General features: G+C 45.9%; 1 protein-coding gene across 1 annotated transcript in view; it reads right to left on the bottom strand.

Moving 5' to 3' along the window:
- Positions 1–21,422, bottom strand: part of TENM2 (teneurin transmembrane protein 2) — a 1,157,329-nt gene that overhangs the window by 147,013 nt on the left and 988,894 nt on the right. Inside the window, 3 exon segments of the mRNA XM_060144169.1 lie at positions 12,186–12,371; positions 14,070–14,270; positions 19,401–19,595. Coding sequence (XP_060000152.1) covers positions 12,186–12,371; positions 14,070–14,270; positions 19,401–19,595 — 582 coding nt within the window.

Below are 21,422 nucleotides of genomic sequence, written 5' to 3'. Positions count from 1 at the left end.
CTCTCAACATCTTCAATCTCCCTCCCTATTCACGGGCGGGCGGGCGTTGCTATCACCAGCAACATCTGGGCTTCCTGAGCTCACATGCACCTAACGTAGAGAAACAATCTCACTGCCTCTTACCAGGATGCTCTCTTGCAGGGCCAAGCCACTACGTTTGAGTTTCGTGTCATTAGACAGTGTGTCTCCTGGATGGAGCAGTGTGACCAGCGAGTGACAGCTTGCTAACATGTTGGAATCAAATCAGGTACAAATGTTTCCTCTGTGTTGTGAGGTGCCTGTTTTATAATCTTTGGGGGCCCCTACCCCCCGACATTGATTCTAGATGAGACACGGCTGCCTGGCAAGCCCTCTTGAAGTTAAAGCATAATTAAAAAAATAAAGAAATGCAATTCACACTTATCAGAGCCCATCACTCTGCCTACAGCTTTAGACAGATGACGCTTCTGGGCCAGGCTCTAACCAACTTCATTGCTAATTTGACCAGGCGCTGCTGTGGCTGAACTTGGAATTCGTGGCCCAGGATCTTCAGCAAATTTTTTTTTTTTTTTACCGCGCTTTCTTTTTCTTTTTCTTTTTTAACATCTTTATTGCAGTATAATTGCTTTACAATGGTGTGTTAGTTTCTGCTTTATAACAAAGTGAATCAGCTATACATATATTCCCAGATCTCCTCCCCCCCACCCTCCCTATCTCACCCCTCTAGGTGGTCACAAAGCACCGAGCTGATCTCCCTGTGCTATGCGGCTGCTTCCCACTAGCGATCTGTTTTACGTTTGGTAGTGTATACACGTCCATGCCACTCTCTCACTTCATCCCAGCTTACCCTTCCCCCTCCCCATATCCTCAAGTCCATTCTCTAGTAGGTCTGTGTCTTTAATTCCTCCTGGACAACAATTACCTGGGGCTTTCTGTCTCTAGAACGCTGGTTAACCCTTGCTTTCTCTGGCAGGATGTAGTTTTTGTGATGTATAGTTTGGCCCGCTGGGTGATGCTGGATGCCATGCGTGATTAGAGCAAGCAGCCTCAAAGAGCTGTGCCCGAAACTGCTGGAAACCTAGAGTCTAGGGGACATGGAAGCAGTTCCCTCTCCCTTCCTCCTGGGACATGACTATTAGGAAGGTGGGAGGCCACAGGGACTCTTTGATGGACAGTTGAGCTGACTGAAAACGGAAGCAACCTTAAGAGTCGGCTGTGTAGATGGTAGGGGTCCCAAGGCTAAGTTGGGATTCAGAGCCTGGCTGTGTTTGGAGAACTTGTGAAAATCCCTCACTGTCCCTGGGTCTACAGAAGGTGTCTGAGGATGAACGCAGGTGAGGAAACAGAAAGGATCCTGTGGTCTGTTCTACAGCCCAGCCCTGGGACAAAACCTTGAAGTGTGGGAGAGGGGCTATAGGCAAAAAATGAAGGGCTGTTTTCTCAAAGGAACATGTTACCAGCTGATAAAGTTTCCCAGCGCGGGAGAGTGTGGCATTCTCTCCTTCTGTGTGTAAACACAGCAGGGCTTCAGTAGGGTGGGTACTGAGGGTCCTGGCTGGTACACCCCTGGCGTGGACCCGGGCAGTAGGGGAAGTATCCTAGGGTTCCCCTTAACTGCATTTTGTAGGCAGCCTCACTGAGGGGACTGAGCTAGAAGAATCTGAATGGGCTAAAGATGAACATGTGAGACATATTTGGAAACTTCTAGCAATGTCTGGGGTGAGGGTGGGGAGGAAGCTTTGCAGTGGGGATGAACCATAAAATTGAAGAAGTGATGTAAATCATTCCTTACCGGTGGGATGGACTTGCGGGGCTTGGGGCAGTGTGGGATCTGTCAGCCTTGGAACAGAACTCATGGAGGGCTAGACTGTGACCCTATTCTATTTCATGCATGTCTCATGTTGCCTACTGGTCTCATTTTGACTATTATCCCAGCTCACTTCGAAAAGTATATAAACTCTCCTGAATTCATCTCCCCGCTTGACACTTGTTGACTAAGACAAGTCAGCCACATCTTCAACCGTTTGGGCACAGAAAGAGGGTAATGTCGCCATGGACCACAGAATAAGGTCATTTATGGAGAATCCCATGGTGAAAGCAATGGGAAAAGACTGAATAGGCTCCTGAAGGATCTTAATCATCAAAAAAACACTGGCTGGTAGCTTTTAATTACTTTGCAGATGTTGAATCCTATCATTGAGGACCAAGCAGGCCTCCCCTGTACTGATTACAATGAAAACATGTTTTTAAAAACAAACACTTTACTTAAAACCAGGGATACTTTTCTAATTAGAGGAAAGATTAACTAAATGCATTTTCTCTTGTAATTTAATCCGTTTTAATTATCCCGAGAATGTTTATGATGAAATACCCAACTTTCTCCTAGCTGCTACTTGGTGAGGTTTCTTTCTTTATTACTCATGAAGGGAAAGGCTGAGAGATCGTCAGTGGTATGAAGGCCTCTGCGGGTCTGGTTATAATGATATATAGAAATGCACGATGGCAAGGATAGAAGAGGAGAGCAATAATCCCTGACTTCGACTGGCGGGTTTTCAAAATGATGGTACCTGGGCTTCCCTGGTGGCGCAGTGGTTAAGGGTTCACCTGCCGATGCAGGGGACGCGGGTTCGTGCCCCGGTCCGGGAGGATCCCACATGCCGCGGAGCGGCTGGGCCCGTGAGCCATGGCCGCTGGGCCTGCGCGTCCGGAGCCTGTGCTCCGCAACGGGAGAGGCCACAACAGTGAGAGGCCCGCGTACCGCAAGAAAAAAAAAAAATGATGGTACCCTATTTTCCAAAAGCAATAAAGGCAAGCCTTTGAAAAAGAGCTTGTGAAATAGAATGCTGTGAAAGAAGTGGGTTAGTATAAGAGTGAACCCCATGAGGCAGGCAACTTGGGAGAAAATGCAAAATCTGTTTCTTCCATGAACATCTGGGATACCCGGTATGACTCCTGATAACCCAGGAAATGAGGCAAGGAATTGCAAAGAAACCCCAGATATGACCCCTGGGTTGTGCTCTAAGGAGTCAAGCAATTGCAGCCTGGGAGGAATGCGGGTAATTGTGAAGTTTATTGGGCTGAAGAGGGACAGACCAGTGAGAGTCTTCACTCTCCAAAAAGCATGTGTGCTACTCAACTGAGTCGAAGTTGAGGCTCCTAGGTCATTCTTTGATGCACAGAGCCAGGCAGATAGAATCTTAGAACCCAGAGTCATGAGGAATGAGAAGGAGTAAGGAAAGGCGAGACCAGGACAAGGTGTTCTAAGACACACTGAGCTGACAACATCCTCAAATGTAAGAAATACCAGATTTCTTCTTAAAGGAGAACAGATTCCTACCAAAGGCCTCCAGAATATGTCTGTGGTCCCTATATGGAGAAACACTGGCTTAAAGAACTGAAGTTTTATTCTCTTCAAATAATAACAGGATTCCAAAGTAATATTTCAAGGGAAAAGTTTTTTTTCCTTTTGAAGTATACTTATGGTCAAAAGGAAACCTAGAATTAAAAATAAATTCTCAGAGAACTCTTGGCTACCCCTGGATATGTCCAAGAGGTCTAGCTTGGGGAACTTTGGTTGAAAGCAGCAAACCCCAATTTCACAATTGTATTAATATTAACCTGTATTAACCTAAGGATATTCAGAGGTTTGGTTTCATGTACAATTGGGCTGTTTGGTAAAATAAGCAGGTTCAATTCCAGGTAAGAGAGGCGGTTTCTCTGTTAGAACCAGATGCCAGCAAGTTACAGAACAAACCTTTGGGAAATGGAGAGTGGGTAGGTGTTATTTTCGACATGCTGCTAACTGCCTGATGGATTGAGGGCAGACGTGTGAGAGGGAGACTGAAGGTAGCAGAAATGTCTTAAAGAGAAGTTGATTTTGATAATCCTCCCCTGTGCTCTGTCTCACGTTGGCAGTAGATAATGATGGTGATAATGGGGGATGATGACGATGATGTTCGCTCACATTGATTTGGCTTTTACTTTATGATGGGCACTGGGCCAACTACTTTACATATAACCCAACGAGGTAGGTCGTATTCGGTATTCTCATTTTACAGATAAACTGAGGCACACAGAGGTTAAGAAATCTGCTCGGATTTGATCTCAGGTAGACTGACACGAAAGACTGTGTCTTAATCCCTTCATTATCACGCCTGCATTGCTCAAATGCAAGTGACGTGGATACAGTCAGATGGACCTCTACTTTAACACCATCTCTTTTTTAATTAGGAAACACAAATATATCCAAAGAAGGTACACAGATCGCCAATAGGCACAGGAAAAGATGGTCAACATAGCTAATTATTAGAGAAATGCAAATCAAAACTACAATGAGGTATCACCTCACACCAGTCAGAATGGCCATCATTAAAAAGTCTACAAGTGGGCTTCCCTGGTGGCGCAGTGGTTGAGGGTCCGCCTGCCGATGCGGGGGATGCGGGTTCGTGCCCCGGTCCGGGGGGATCCCACGTGCCGCTGGAGCGGCTGGGCCCGTGAGCCATGGCCGCTGAGCCTGCGCGTCCGGAGCCTGTGCTCTGCGACAGGAGAGGCCACAGCAGTGAGAGGCCCGCGTACCGCAAAAAAAAAAAAAAAAAAAGTCTACAAGTAAGAAATGCTGGAGAGGGTGTGGAGAAAAGGGAACCCTCCTACACTGTTGGAGGGAATGTAAATTGGTGCAGCCACTATGGAAAAGAGTACGGAGGTTCCTCAAAAAACTAAAAATCGGGTTGCCATATGCCAAAACCATAACTCGAAAAGATGCATGCATCGCTATGTTCATAGCACACTATTTACAATAGTCAAGACATGGAAACAACCTAAATGTCCATCGACAGACGAATGGATAAAGAAGATGTGGTGTATACACACACACACACACACACACACACACACACACACACACACACACACACACACACACACACACACACAGGAATATGACTCAGCCATAAAAAAGAATGAAATAATGCCATTTGCAGCAACATGGATGGACCTAGAGATTATCATACTAAGCGAAGTAAGTCAGAAAGAGAGAGACAAATACCATATGATATCACTTATATGTGGAATCTAAAATATGACACAAATGAACCTATCTGAAACAAACAGAATCACGGACATAGAGAACAGACTTGTGGTTGCCGAGGGGGAGGGGGTTGGGGAAGGGATGGAGTGGGAAGTTGAGGTTAGCAGACTTCAGCTAATTTATACAGGATGGATAAACAACAAGGTCCTACTGCACAGCACAGAGAACTATATTCAATATCCTATGATAAACCATAATGGAAAAGAATATTTCAAAAAGGAATGTATATATATGTATAACTGAATCACTTTTGCTGTACAGCAGAAATTAACACAACATTCTAAATCAACTATACTTCAATAAAAAATTTAAAAAAAGAAACACAAATATAAATGGACAAAAAGAAACACAAATATAAACCACTGAAGGAAGTTTTTCAATGCACAGAAGCATTGTCTAGGTAAATCAGATATAAACTGCAGCTGAGATGAGCAGATAATCAGACTAACAAAATTCACAACGTATCATCGGCAAAACCAACACTCTGCTGTATCCATCCCTTTGATGTAAAGTGTATCAGTATATTACGGGAATCTACCTGGAGACCCTCCCTGACCTTACAGAAGAGAGAAGGATTTGATTGTCCTGGAGTGGACCATTCCACGGGATGCATATAAATTTGCATCAAAAGTAATAAATTTCTGGAGATGGACAGGTCCTTCGAGATCATCTCATCCAAGTGTGTTCTAAATCTAGTCAATCACATAGTGCATTTGTGACATTTGCAATATCTGCACTGTTATTTACTTAATATTTTTCTTCAAATTTACTTAGGCCTAATATCACTACCTGCTTTTTCAACATCCCTAAGCATTAACGCCCATGTAATCATGAGTTTAACGAGCTAGTTATGGTTTTTCCTAATACTTCTTTTTAAAAGCCCCATATATAACCAGTCAATAAAATACATTTGCACACCAACAAAAACACCTCATGTTTGTGGACCACACTCTAGAGAGCAGTGATGTGGTTCACCCCCCTCATTGGCCTTGGGAAGAAACTAAGGTCAGAAAGGTTGGGTGACTTCTCAAGGGCACCCAGAATGTTCGTGGCACAGTCAGGCCTAGAACACAGAGCTCCTGTCCTCTGTCCATTTATTCTTCATGATACCACAATGAATCAGAGAGCAAGTGATGAGAAAGTGCCCATGATGAACATCTGATGGAGTTCATTGCTCCGGGGCCCTCTCTGCATTCCCTTTGTCTTTAATAAAAAGTCTTGAGTGTATATCGTGGAACCCAAGACTGAGAGTCTTGGAAGAAATGTTGATTCTTTGTAAGAGCTCAAGCGACCAAGTACTCACTACCTACACTCAGGGAGTGCAGCCCATTTTTCAACAGCTCTTATTCTTTGATGTTTTCCTTTCTTTTGAGTCTGGAATCTTCCTCATGCTAACTCTCACCCATGGGTTTCTGTTCTAAGAGTTCCATACTGTTTTTAGCTCTTTGCTCTTGTGAACGCGGTGATACCTCGTATCAAGCTATCTACTTGTTGGATCTGGCCTTGTCCCTGTGGGCCACGTGCTAGTACATCAAGGGGACCCTCTGAAACATGAAGGTGATGGTACAAGGAATGCTCCAACTCACTGTCTCCCCACAGAACTATAACTGCAAGACTTCTTCCCCTCTTTTCTTTTTTGATGAGACCTCCTTTTCTGCTGGGGCATATGTTACTAAATCACGTAGAAAGTCATACCAAAAAAATGTTTCCATTTAAACTAGAGGATGGTTGAGCCATAAAGCCAGGGGGAGCTTTGTGTCTATCTAGTCTACCTTCCCCTGAAAGGCCCTCTTCAACATCTAGGCTAAGAAACTAAACACTTTCAGCTACGAGAGGCTCACTACTTGTGAGGCAGTTTCTTTCCCTTTCATTATATTCCACTTTTTGCATTGAGTTGAAAATGGGTTCCTATAACTTCTAACTCCAGGGCCTTGATCTGAGTTTGGGTAGGAAACCTGGGCAGACTGCCTGACCCAGACGTGAAGAGAGCTTCTGGGCATGTGGTGATTCCTGATCTTCAATGAAAAGGCTCACATTTTGGCCTACGTGTAGGGGAAAAAAAAAGCAGCAGTGGAACATGTCCTACTCTCTGCTGCCCATAATCTTAAACAGTGAAGAACTATCACTTTAGGCTTTCACTTCAAAAAATATGGAGATCTTGGGGCTTCCCCGGTGGTGCAGTGGTTGAGAGTCTGCCTGCCGATGCAGAGTACACGGGTTCGTGCCCGGGTCCGCGAAGATCCCACGTGCCGCGGAGCGGCTGGGCCCGTGAGCCATGGCCGCTGAGCCTGCGCATCCTGAGCCTGTGCTCCGCAACAGGAGAGGCCACAACAGTGAGAGGCCCGCGTACCACAAAAAAAAAAAAAAAAAAAAAAAAAAAATGGAGATCCTAGGACAGGTTCCAATAAGAGCTCCCGGAGGAATAGGTTAATGAACCAATCAGAGAATTAGCTGCTTCCAAAGACCCAGTGGGAAGGATGGCTCCGCAGTGGCTAACTTTATCTCAACTTGATATCTCATTGTAGAGTCATGAAAGCTCAAATGTTGAAGGATAATAGCTACAAGGAAAAAAAAAGTTTCCATAACTTAAATGAAGCTGGAATGAGATGCAGAAGCAGCTGTACTCAGTCTTAAGTTGGTTCATTTTTTTTTTTTGCGGTACGCGGGCCTCTCACTGTTGTGGCCTCTCCCGTTGCAGGGCACAGGCTCCAGACGTGCAGCCTCAGCGGCCATGGCTTATGGGCCCAGCCGCTCCGCGGCATGTGGGATCTTCCCGGACCAGGTCACGAACCCATGTCCCCTGCATCGGCAGGCGGACTCTCAACCACTGCGCCACCGGGGAAGCCCTGAAGTTGGTTCATTTTGACAGTCGTTTTCTTCCTGACCTGTTCCCTGTAGCTCCGAAGCTCTCTCCCTCTTGAACTGTGACCCTGTCTACTCCTGATGACAATCACTTAATCAGCACATCAGATTGTCGCACGGCTGGTTTTACCTTGGGTAAAGATTCATTTTCCTTATTAACATCACAAGAACCCAGTTCTTTCCCCAACCAATTAAAGAGGAAAAATAGAAGGGTCCCAGTGCGATAGAGGGAAAAGAAAACTGTTCTGACTTGTGGTACAGGGGCAGGTTACTCAGTCCCACACGATCCTGGGAATCCAGTCCTCATGATTCTGAAATGCAGCTGGAGGTCAGGACCACATAGAAAAAGTAAACAGGCTAGAATAACCATTATAGACATTGCTCACTACCCAGATATCAAAGAGTTCAGCTAGGGTCAGAGCCCAGTTTTGGTGGATTTACTCTGTGTGTGTGTTAGCCTGTATTATTTAGAGTGGATATCTGCACAGCTTACGATAATAGCAACAACCTTCAATGAGCATTTTGCTTTCCTCCGTGTAATCTCCAGCAATAAGAACTTTGGTCTCTCCCTGTATTTTGCCCGACTATTCTGCTTGAGGAACATGTTAACATTTACTTTGTTTCTTTATAAGAGATGTTTATCTGAGTTTACTCTAGTTCATAGAGATTTCTGAGTTATTCTACAGTTCCTTTATGCCCTGGTGTTATAGACTTTGAATAGACTGCTGAGGTTGAATCCACAGTATTAATAAGGGGTGGTGGGAGGGATGGCAGGTGATAGGAACAACAACCCATTTTAGGATTATGTTTAAAGAATGAAACTAGTCTAACCACACAATGTGCCTTCTGATTTATTCATATGAGTAAACTGCAGCCTATTCAAATAATGCTAATATATTCCAAAGAGATATGCGAATTGTGGTTGATTTAGATTCAACGTCTATTTCTCCTCTCTGCAATTCTGGAGATTTTTGCCATACTCTGTATTTAACTTGTTAGAAAGAGTTAATAAAAGATCATTGCTTGGTAGAATCCAACCTGTTGGCAAGTCAGCTCTACCAGTTAACACTGACATGTTATACCTCATATTTAAATCTTTAGCAATATGTAGTAAATATCCAAATATAAAAGAATAATTTGGTTGAAAAATTCCAGAAACGCATTTGACCAAGCGTGGATAGATCCTGGTGATTCTACTGGATTGAGTTTTGGAAGGCTGTGCTTTTATCCTCATCCCTTTCCCCCCGGCATCTGTCTTCTTGCTTCCTTGGGTAAAATAAACTTGATACACCAGGACTGATGTGAAATGCTTAGCTGACTCTCTGCAATGACCCTAAGAAAACTGTCGCACCATGACCTTTTGAAAATAGACCGCAGACAACCCAAGCACCCACTGCTTTGCCCTATCCCGAACCTCCCAATGCATTTTTTTTTTTTTTTGCAGGCTAGGTGCCATTTCATTCTTACTTATTTTCTATTTTCAAAATATAGCATTTGAGGCTCTGCTTGAAAGGGACCAAAGAGCCTCTCTTTATTTTCTGACCGTCAGTATCCCCGAGGAGGAGGACTGATTCTGGGCTTGTAAATTGCGGCATTCACTTAGAGTGAATCGACAGGAGAGTCTGCTCAAAATAAAAGATTAAAACTCCATGAAACAGCTCTGGGGGCAGAGGATGAAAAGCAAAAGGAGCAATTACATGTGTACGAACACCTCTAGATTTTGAATAGCAAATCTCGCCAACCAAGGAATGCTTGGCTTTTTCTGAGCAAAGCCCAATGAATGTAAATCTGTGAGGAGGCGGCACTGATACCACTAATAAAGCCACAGAGCCCTAATTTCTCACAAGGACAGACTTTGGTGATAAAGATCTTTATGACATACGTAGTGCGAGCTCATGAAGTCATGAGAGATCATAATTCTGAAGGAGAGACTTTCCTGGGACGCCACTAGCTTCATTTGGGGGCGCTTTACTTGGCATATACATCTGCACCTTCTCTGTTTCTCAAGAGCTCACGGAGCTGTGAAACTTGAACCAGACACTTCAAGTAGCAAAAACACCTTTCTCTAATTCATCTCACCCAAAGGGCTGGCTAGAAAGAATCATCTCCTGTGTTCTCCTGCTGGCCACATCCTCACCATCTTCTATGAGACTCAAGTTACCATCTTCCCATTTCATCTTCCAAGGCCCCAGAGACATTTCCACGCAACAGTTGTTCTCTCTCCACTCGCTGTCTGTGACATTTGGACCCTTCCCTTTCCCTTGGCCCCCGATGGCCTTCAAGTCACAATTGGTATCCTTTCTCTAAAGTGAATGTTGACCCTCTTCTCTTTTCTCCCCCCTCTCTGCCATCACTTGCGCAACTCTCCAATTCAGGGGTTGGCCAGCTTTTTCCTGTCTTTTTTGCACCAGACAACAAATGGCTTTGTGGACCACGTTGCAATGACTGAAGGCCAAGGTGCAGTGCAGAAGCTGATGATACATCCACACATGGGTGTGGCTGTCCTCTACTAACACTTTGTTTAAGGGACACTGAAATTGGAATTTCATATGACTGTCATGTGTCAGGAAATATTTTTCTTTCAACCCTTAAAAAAATGTCACTATTCTTAGCTCGTAAGCCACAGAGCAACAGGCAGCAGGCTAGATTTGGTCCGCACCCCCACCTACAGTTCTCCAACCTCTGCTCTGATCCATCAGGGCTGCCCTCCTGTGAGCTCTTCCCAGAGTAGAGATGAGTTGTAGGTAGGACAGAGTCAGCAGGCACCCCTGCGGGATGCTAAACCCTCGGCAGATGCGGGAAGGGGAGAGCAAAGGGGAGGCTGAGGCTGGGTTGTGTGAACTGAGACAAAGGGGGATTTTCTACCTAAAGGTTACTGGTTGGCAAGAGCTCTTTTGGGGAGGGAGACTGGGGGCAATGGAGGTATGGGGGGGGAGGGTCTGTATTTAGATCACACCAAGCATGCAAAAGTATATCAAGAGGAGCACCCCTGAAGAGCGGGAGCTATTAATAAGGATTTTAAACTGTCTCAGTATTGGGCTGTGCACTTCCTTCCCTTGAAAGCCTTCTGAATTATCCCCCAGACTCTGCAGGGAACTGAAGATGAAAGCGGCTGCAGGGGGAACGGGATCTGGAGCACCACTGAACGATTGCAAAAACAGTTCACTGCCAACAGACTGTCCCGGCAGGGTCCCAGTGCTATGGTCGTGGCCTGGATAGGCACGCTGCCCCTCGGATGCCCAATTAGGTAGAACTGGGGGAAACCTAATGCAGAGAGCACTTTCTCTCTGCTTGACCACCCAAATGAACAGCATGGGAAACTGAGTCTGAGCTCATGAGTCAGGCCTGGAGAAGCTCCTAACCCTGCCTCTCACTCCAGGTGCCTGGGGTCTTGGGGCTAGGACAGAGGGGAGGGCCCCCAACTCCATAGCTAGAATCCAAGGTAAGTTCAAGGGGCCATGTTAGTAGTTTGGATAGAGACTTCTCTGAGAGTTTCCATGCAAGCACGTGGCCTCAGCCAGCTTGGCATGAAACCAACCCCAAACCGGGACAAAAGCAAAACCAAAACCGAAGAAACTTGAGAAGTATTACTTCTTAAAGAAAGTGACCTTTTAAGAAATATTCTCAGTCATCAAGCTTTATATATACAGAGAGGTGACTGAGTGAGAATGAAATGGGGCCAGAGGAGGAGACATTTATCGATGGTGGTGGTGAGGGGAAGGGTCAGGAGCCCAAGGACAGAGCCTTGTCTTGGGACAACAAGGGGATGCTCAAACCTATTAGAGGGGTACCTGGTTACCCAGGAAACCTGAGAGTCCTGCCCTGCATCCAACCTGGTCTAAAAGAAGTGAGTTCAATTGTTGCCAGCAAGCAGGGATCCGGCTGGGAGGGTATTCAAAAAGGGGAGACTTGAAGACCACAGTCATCTGGGGTGCTTGAAACCTCCAGGCCCTGACCATTTCCCATGCGTGTGCATTTCCCTTCTCCACGATTAGTAATTTGGATGGATTTTCTTATCTGATCTGCTCCCTTTCCTCCCCATCTGAAATTCTGGAAAGAAGGGAAAGCCTTTTCCAATCAGGACCTTGCTTTTCCCTTCCCTATGCCCTGGGAGATTTGGAGAGGCAGCAGGAAATGCTGGAGAGCGCTCGTGTCCCTGCAGGAACAGCCAGTTGCAACGCACGACCATCACTATAGATCTACGATTTATGAAAATAAAGCAAATATGTGCCTGTTTCGGTGCCTGCCGTTTGCCTACCAATGGTGCAGTGTTCACCATTCCAGCCCTCTCGGCATTCACATTTGCCATCTTTACAGGTCCCGTGCTCAATGCAGCGGGGGTGGCACACGCGCTGGTCACAAGCTGCGCCTGTCCAGCCCTCTTCACAGCGGCAGGCTCCCCCGATGCAGACGCCGTGAGTGCCACAGTCTACTGAGCACACTTCTGGAAGAAAAACAATGATTACAGCTCAACACCACAGCCGGCGAAACCCTCCACTGGAGGCCGGACCACACACATGGCCCGGGCCCCTGGAGCTGGCCCAAGGCCCAGAGGTATGTCATCCTGGGCGGCCTGTCTCTCCACTGGCCGGGTATTCATCCACCGTGAGGTATAGAGCAGCGTTCTCACAGTGGGGTCCCTGGACTGGCTGCAGTGCCATCACTGGGGAACTATGCGGAAATGCAACTTCTTATGCCCTGGTTGGTCCTCTTGACTTAGAAACGCGGGGAGTGGGACTTAGAAATCTGTTTTGTCAAGTCCTCCAAGTGTCTGTGCTGTACACTGAAGTGTGAGAACCACTGCTCTAGGGCTGGAGACCATCCCAGGAAGAGGTCAGACATTGTTGCTCAACCAGTTTGGTAAAGCCACCCGGGAGGTGCCCACCTGAAAAGATACCCGTGGAGCCTGACTCCCCAGCCAGCTGGGATTCTTTTCCCTGTTGAGAGCCTGAACTGACCAGAGGCCAGTCAGAGACCCAGCGGCTCCAACCTCGCTGATGACTGCAGGCCCAGCTGTCACCCAGATCGGCACCTTGGTGGCAATCGTGACCGCTCTAATCATGCTGCCTTTACACAGCCTCTTTCTCAAAGGAGCTCAAAGTCTTTTGTGGTTGGGGAGGAGACATACAGACAGATATGCACTCTCTGGCATTCCAGACCTCTCACTCGAGGACAAGCACGTGCCAGACATTCATCCTTATGACAGACTACTGAGGGAGGCATGGCTCATCATGCCAGGGGAGGGGAAACCAGACCAGGAGGGCTAGTGACTCACTCCAAGTCACACAGCACGTCGGGAGCACCGCTGGGTCTCGGATCTAGGGCGCCCCCTCCCCCCATCCTCCACAGAGCTTGGCCTGGACCACCAACATCAGAGCTGCAGGCAGAGGCGAGTGGGCTGAGAAGATACCCAAAATAGCCCATGTTAACTGACTCTTCCTTTTTTTTTCCTTCTGGAATGAAATATTCATTTCTTTCCCATTGTAGCAAAGCTTCGCATAGATTCCCTTCCTGATTGCCATGGTAATCTGACAGAAGGGGGCGGAAGGATGATGGCTTGCTTGGATAGGCGCTTGACAGTGTGAACGGAACCATTCTTGGAAAGGTGGAGACTGGCTTGAACTGTTGAACCATTCCATTTTAAGGTCACTAGGGAGGTAAGGCACGTACTCTTAATTTTAGGAAAATAAAGGGTACAGTGCCACTTCATTATTTTCCTGTCACTGGAGTATGCAGAGCTTTATAACATGTTCACCTGGCACCCCGAGGGAGCGTCTTTTCTCTTTTATAGGACATTCTGTTCAGTTTGTCTGGAACTGAATTGTTCTGTTTTGTTTTCTGGTACCTTTAGGGAGCGTACATAAGAAAGCTATAATGCAAAGGGAAGCATCCCTCCCGGGCCCCTCATCCATTTGCAGTGATGAAACCAACGAGGCACAAGGACCAAGTGGTGTTTGTTTGTTTGTTCTTTTCTCAAGGATCAAAGGCTTCATGACTGAGGATAGAGTAAGAGAGGTACTATGCAACTGACCAAAGTCCCTCCATCCCGAGTGGAAAGAGCAGATTCCCATCTGTTTGGGCTTTTGGAAGGAACACAGGGCATGAGTGTTGGGGAAAGTGAGGAGGAAACCTCCTGGCTTACCGACGGAGCAGTCGGGACCCATCCAGTTGGGATCACAGCTGCAGAGGCCCGTATCGGGGAGGTAAGTACCATGTCCACTGCACTGGTCTGGGCACTGGACCCTCGCCAGCTCACAGTTGAGGCCACCCCAGCCAGGGCTGCAAAGGCATTCTCCATTTACACAGACCCCATGGCTGGAGCACGTAGGATCCAAGCAATCAACTGAAAAAAAAACAAAGAGGAAAAGTATTGATCACTCATGGGGGATGGGCCATGAAACAGCAGTTTACAGCTGAACGGACCAGTACTGCACCAATTCCTACCCGCCTGCAAGCAAATGGAACAGCCCAGGTAGTACATGGCCCCTTGAAGAATACCCATAAAGAATTAAAGACTTTTTATTTGTTAAAACGCCAAATCTCGAACTTGAAGAGAATGTAAAGGAAAAAGGGGGATTTCTCAAGCAGAATCAGGAGGAACCAAATATAGAGACGTATCATCCAACCTTGAGAACCTTGTACTTAGAAGCATTAGTATCTTATTGAACCACATCAGGGCTTCTGAGACTGGACCATGAATGCTGGTGATGTCTCTACGTGTAATACCAAACCCGATCATTCCTCACTTTTGGAGAGAAAAGTAGAGAGGCTCAGTCTAACTTCACTAATACTTGACTACAGAAGGTACCAAAAGATGAAAAAGAAAACCAGTGACACTCATGCATGAGTCACTTTCCTAATTAAGTTTCACTTAGGCTAAGTCTAAAATTAGTTTTCATTCTCTGAGCACACATCTACTGGAAGAAGTTAGTAAATGTGCAGGATAGAAGAGGTGAAGTTGGGTGTGGAAGTGATCCCAAAGGGGTAACCTTCCTACACATAATCTTAGTAAAATGGATGGGTGAGTCTCTGGCTGTGGCACTGACCTCCCTCCAGACTGTTAATCAGGCGAATTAACGGTCAGATTCCAGTCACTGCTGTTCTTGCCAGTTTCATGGTCTGATTGCTTGGCCCGCTTAGTAATCAGAGTGGCTATACATCCAGTAGTGACTTGAAGTTTATTACTCTGGAATCCACTCAAAGTGAGGAGAGCAGTGAGCTGCAAAGGCCAGTTCTCAGGACAGGACTTTTTGTATGAGAATGTGACCCCAAACTTTGGACATCCATTCAGCCTAAGGATGGACAAATAGGGCTTTTTAGGGGAAGACCAGCGTCCTTAGGTATTCCTAGAAAATGATGCAGTGGCATTTGAACAGAGGGCACTGCACACCGTGGGGTCTGAGTGGTGAACAGTGGTCTTACGTGAGTCTCAGATGGTGCCATATGGATCAGAGCAATGGTGGGGGGCGGGGTCTTGTCATCTTATTTGACTAAGACATAAACTTCGCTCACTTTAACAGCTTGGAAATCAGGTCTGTTGGCCTAGATTAAAGCCTTTGCTTCTGCCATCAACTGGGGGCACAGCTTGAGGCAGAAATAAGAATTTTCAGCGTTAAGAGATGTTTTTTCAGGATCCCACTTGGACCTTCTCAGGAAGACGTTATTTATGGAAATCAGTTCAAAACTATTTGAGCCATGGGGAAGCAAAAGCTGCCATTGTTTGTTTGTTTTTTTTTTAATCAGGAATACTCTCAAAAAGGTACATTTCAGTGACTTATTATTAGTTGGAGACGTTTATGATGATGTCATTTTCTCTGGTTACAATCACTTTAATGTTGAACTCATTGTCTTGGGGACTATTACTCCTGATGCCATGAACCCTTTCTGATATTTTCAAATTTGCTCCATTCAGGAGGGTGGAGCACATCCGATGTAAATGAACTGAAAGATTCAAACACATGGAAGACATTCACAAAGAGGCTGTGCAATGTCTTTAACATCTCATGCCTCTCACAGTCAAGGGAACACAGTAGGCGCTCAATACATAATTGCTGTGAGGATAAACGGCAGACTTTGCCATAAGCATTTGTTGTTAATGAGACAAATTTCCAGTGTGAAGGACTGACAAGAACGAGAAAAGGGTGCTAACAACGTCTTGCTTTTGGGAAGAATGCTGTGCAATTTGGAATCTGCAAAACATGAACTCATTCATTCAGAATCAATCTTGTCCCTATTCTTCTCATAAAAGAAAATCCCAAAGTTCTAGTTTTTCACTCTGTCCCCATTTCAAACACAGCAAAATCAAAATCTACACAAAAATACCTCATGTGCTATGTGCCTCAAAAGTCACTCTCCATCTATAATTAGCCACTTAAAATGTTTGGGGAGGTGCCAGTAGCTAGGAGTTCTCAAAAAACTGAAAAAAACGATCATATGATCTTTTTCTAAAAGGATGAAATAAACAGTAATATACCAAAAAAAAAAAAAAAGGAAAAAAATGACACTTTTCTTCCAGATAAATTAGCTTTCGTTTCTCTAGCCTGAATTACAGTATGAAGGAAGGAGGAAAATCCACTGAGATTTATTAGCCCTGGAGTGGAATGTCGTCAAAAGAACCATTTGTTGTATCTAGAAATATGAGATAACCCTTTCTCAGGTCAGTGAAACCAGTAAACATGCCCTTTGTGCTATATAATCATAGCAGCTGATGGAATAACTAAAGTCAGACTTTAAGGGGAGTAGTTTCACTATGAATTTTAAATTTGGTTCCAGTTTCATACGATGGTCTCGTGGCCACCTCCTCAGTGTTCCGCAGGCAGGAGGGAGGATGGCATTTTACAAAGCTTTATAAATAGAAACAGTGTTATACTTAAAAGGGGGACAGTGGCCTTTACCAGCTAAGTACCATGTGCCTTACACCACCAGCCCTCTGGCAGCTGAAATCACTAGAACTCATTTAGTCTTGGGCCCTCTGTAGGTTTGACAAAAAAGGGTTGTGAATGCAATTTTTGTCCCTAAGGACAAAAAAGGAGGTCAAGGAGTTTTACAAACAATATGTACTATAACCCCCTGAAGAACCATGAATTACAGTTATGAAGTTAAATGTCATTGAAAAATGACTCAACCATGAAACTGACATGAAAACATGGCTGACTTAAACTAATATGTCAATTCTTCTCTCGTCTCACCTTCCCACTCCCCCAGACATCATTGAGTGAAACCTCATGAATCTGTCCTTTCATTTTCTTGTGCAAATTTGCTAATAGTACAACAATGTTTATGCAGCAGAAATGGAGGATGACAACTATTGATTTCGTTGCCATGGCCATTTCAGGTAAACTGAACGTTATGACTATGATGAATCTCAGAAAGAAAAAAGCTAAATGGAAGAAAAAGGGCTGATCCAGGCTTTCTGATTCCATTTCCTATTTTGAAAACAGCATATGCATCATCTCGGTTCATTCTTTTGGGGTAGCAGAAATCAATAGAGGCGATTTCATCCTTTCATAATGATCCACGTGGCTTCCTTGTTTTGTTGGATGCTTAATTCATTCTGAACATTTAAATGAGACCAGGTGGGAGAGTGAGAAAGTTGAGAGAGTACTTGAAATCCCACTCATACAGATATGCACAATCTTGACTGGACAGAAAAAATTCTAAGATGGGCAACACCATTGCTCTATCACTATCCTCTTGCCAAATGAGGTACATGCAAAAGGTCATGCTAACCTTGCTTGTCATATGGTTGGCCTCTCCCATGTCTTCAGCCAATGCAGCTTTGCCTCCTGCAGTCCATTTATCTTTAAGAACTTTAACCTTTCAAACAGGGTTATTAGATCAGCACTTCCTCCATCCAAGCTCCCAGTTTGGTTTTATGATGCAGATGGAGGGAGGGAGGCTACCTTTTATTTATTTATTTATTATTTTTATTTATTCTTTTTGCGGTACGCGGGCCTCTCACTGCTGTGGCCTCTCCCGTTGCGGAGCACAGGCTCCAGATGCGCAGGCTCAGCGGCCATGGCTCACTGGCGCAGCCGCTCGTGGCATGTGGGATCTTCCCGGACCGGGGCACGAACCCGTGTCCCCTGCATTGGCAGGCGGACTCTCAACCACTGCGCCACCAGGGAAGCCCCTACCTTTTATTATAGAGGAAAAATAGAGAGAGAGTTGAGCAAATGAGGATCTGGGGGTGGGGTCACACTTCTGGGCCCCATTAAGGGCACTAGCAGTGATGTATTGGAAAATCTTAGAAGAATAATGTCACAGAAGCTGAGTCTTTGTGGAAATAGTTCTAAAAACTATGAAATGGGAGAAGTCACAAGGGGAGCTTCCGTGTGGGTATCTAAGGGAAAGCCACTGTCATTACTTTGCAGTGAGGGCTGTAATGACTGAGCCAATTCAAAGGGAGGGGAGCAGGCGAGAGATGGAGAGAACCTAGGTTTTTACCTTCCTACCAACTGTGGTTGCTTCTTTATAAGGGGAAAAGCAATAGGTGGGCAACTAAAACCATACTCTGGAAGGACAAATACAGAGGGGGAAGGCTGACAGGCAGCCTGGCCGAGTTCCAGTGCCTTACAGGTCCCAACATCTTGCTACCAAATGACTTCCAGGAGCACTAACCAGAGCAACTAGGACTAGTTAGAGCTGGTTTCCGAACACCTCCGGAGAGGTGCTCTTTCCCTGTATTCCTGTACTTCCTCCCCCAACCCCCCCCCCACCCCGCCCCCAGCTTCTGATCAGGCTTGGTTTGCCCATGTGTGCTAGCGACCACTTCAAAGCACGCTACGGTGAGCTCTTCAGGACTCATCAAATCCCAGCCCTCTCGCCGCACGCCCACTCTCCTCTAAGTCTCTGTGACTGTAGGTAACCAGGATCATTTGCCCTACATGGTGTCTCTAAATGACACAGGTACCTATAGTCTTTCAAGCCTGACTGCCTTCTATTGATATTAATTTTTGCAGAAAGATTTACACAGACATATGTGGCTCTGAGGTTACTAGGGACAGCTTTAAGGAAAAACAAAAAAAAAGAAAACAGCTTTGGGGAAGGGAGGAGGATTAAGGATTCTTGTGTCTTTTCTTCTGCATACCGTAATTCCCAATTCAGAGGATTTTAAATAAAGCAGAAAAAAAGAGGAAGATGGGGAAGGGGAAGGAAGGAAAAGGAAAAGAAAGAGCAGGAAGGGGAGGAGAAGCAGAGGGAGACAGAAGACAGAAAACAAAGGAGAAAAACAAAAGGAGCTAATTAATGTAAAGAAGGGGAAAACAAAACATGTCTTCCAGAGTCAGCTGGGCAAGCCTTCTCTCTTAAGTTCTACAGCTTAAGAAGTCCATCAAAGCCGAGGGGTTTGAAGTGCAAAATGTTGAAACTTCCTTTGCAAAACACGGAGCCAGGACTGGACTCACTAGCAAAGGTCCAGGCCTGCAAACGCTTCCCGCCCCCATGGCTGCCCAGCCCACCCCTTGGCGCTTACCTTCCTCGCAGTGCTTGCCTTTGAAGCCGGCAGAGCAGACACAGTTGCCATCGATGCAGGAGCCGTGGCCCCCGCAGGAAGGATCAATGCACTGATTCAAGGGCACATCGCACTCCGCGCCTTTCCAGCCGCTGTAGCACTGGCATGTCCCTTTAGAGTACTGTCCATTCCCGCTGCACAGGACGGGGCAGGCGGCTGCAAAGAGCAAAGACAGAGCACCGGGTCACAGAGGATGGGGCTGGGGACAGCGCCTGAAGGGCTGTGCCCGTCTAAGGAGGCTGAGCCTGCCGGGCCTCTCGGCTTTGCTTGCAGTGCTCTTGGCTGGGGACTTGGGCCACGGAGGTGCGGAGCCATCTTCAGATAAACAATGACCACCACAACAAAAATGCTAGTAATAACAACTAATAAGAACCTACTGCATAGCACAGGGAACTCTCCTCAATACTCTGTAATGACCTGTATGGGAAAAGAATCTAAAAAAGAGTGGATATATGCATATGTATAACTGATTCACTTTGCTGTACAGCAGAAGCTAACACAATATTGGAAATCAACTATATGCCAATAAAAATTAATTTTAAAAATGCTACTAATAACAGCAGTTACCACCAACTGAATGCTTATCATATGCTGGGCACGGCATAGGATCCTTCACGCGCAATTTACTGCTGCATCATCATGATCAACCAACGAGGTGGGAGGCTAGAATCACGCTCCCATTTTATAGCTGAGGCTCAGATTGGTAAAATTACTTTGCTGGGAATCACAAAGGGCACGAGTGGGGGGCCCCACTGGAAACCAGGTTGCCTGGACTCTAAGCTGTGCCTTTGACTAAGCTGCATGGACATGCGTGTTGCTGCTGTCAGTAATGTGGATCAGAACCCATTTTGCTGAATATTTTACCCTCAGATTAGTCAACTCCTACTCCTGATGTTTATGTTCATTAAAAAGGAAGGGGAGGGCTTCCCTGGTGGCGCAGTGGTTGAGAGTCCGCCTGCCGATGCAGGGGACACGGGTTCGTGCCCCAGTCCGGGAAGATCCCGCATGCCGGCGGAGCGGCTGGGCCCGTGAGCCATGGCTGCTGATCCTGCGCGTCCGGAGCCTGTGCCCCGCAACGGGAGAGGCCACAACAGTGAGAGGCCTGCGTACCGCAAAAAAAAAAAAAAAAAAAAAAAAAAATAAGGAAGGGGAGGGCAGGTTGAAGACATGAAATCTCTAGCAGTTCATGTCAGCAGGGACCCTCTTGCCTCTGTTGATAGGAAGAAGGCTGACAATCTGGGGATGGTCTGGTATGAATTGCCAACAGTTCTTACCAGTTTGGCCTCAACCGTGCCAATACTGCCCATTTGGAGGTCATCAAGAGTGAGATTTTAGTGGTCACCTTCAGACTTTGGACTTTTCACTTCAGGATCAGTTTGTAAAGAACCTGAATTTCCAACCTGGCTTCCACCATGAGCCTAAAATGCGGGCATGGCTCCAGGCTATGGAACTGGCATTCAGGGACCTTCAGAAATGACCGACAGGGGTGTTTTAACAATTCCTGGTTTACCTGTGATTTGGAATGCACAGGCTCCAAGAATTCTACAGGTACATGTGTGCCTGCAACTGGCATACAGGTACCTGTAGAAGAGTTAGAATGGTCTCCCCATCCCCTGACGCGATTACATACCTAATTAGATCGCTCCTTAGTAAAGCCCCCATCCACCTTACCGTGCCCCTTTTGTTGTCATGTTCTATTTAGTTTTTATAGTAATTAATTCTCCTTCCGTGTCTAATTTCCCCAAGATACAGTAAGCTACTCAAGGACAAGACTATGTTTATCACTGTTGATTTCCTTCCAGTGTCGCATTCATCAATGTTGGCTTGATTGAGTAAGTATGTCTGTTATGTTCCTGACATTCAGGGACTCCCAAGTGGTGGGCGTGTGGGCAAGCACAAAATAGCCATTTATGAAAGGTGTGGAAAGAACAATTTCTAGGGTGGACCTCATGTCGTACATACAATGCCTTTTTCTCGTGAAGT

Source organism: Lagenorhynchus albirostris, chromosome 3 (genome assembly GCF_949774975.1).
Source record: "Lagenorhynchus albirostris chromosome 3, mLagAlb1.1, whole genome shotgun sequence".
NCBI lineage: Eukaryota > Metazoa > Chordata > Mammalia > Artiodactyla > Delphinidae > Lagenorhynchus > Lagenorhynchus albirostris.
Note: the sequence above shows the minus strand (reverse complement) of the source record. Positions and strands in the feature narration are given on the sequence as shown.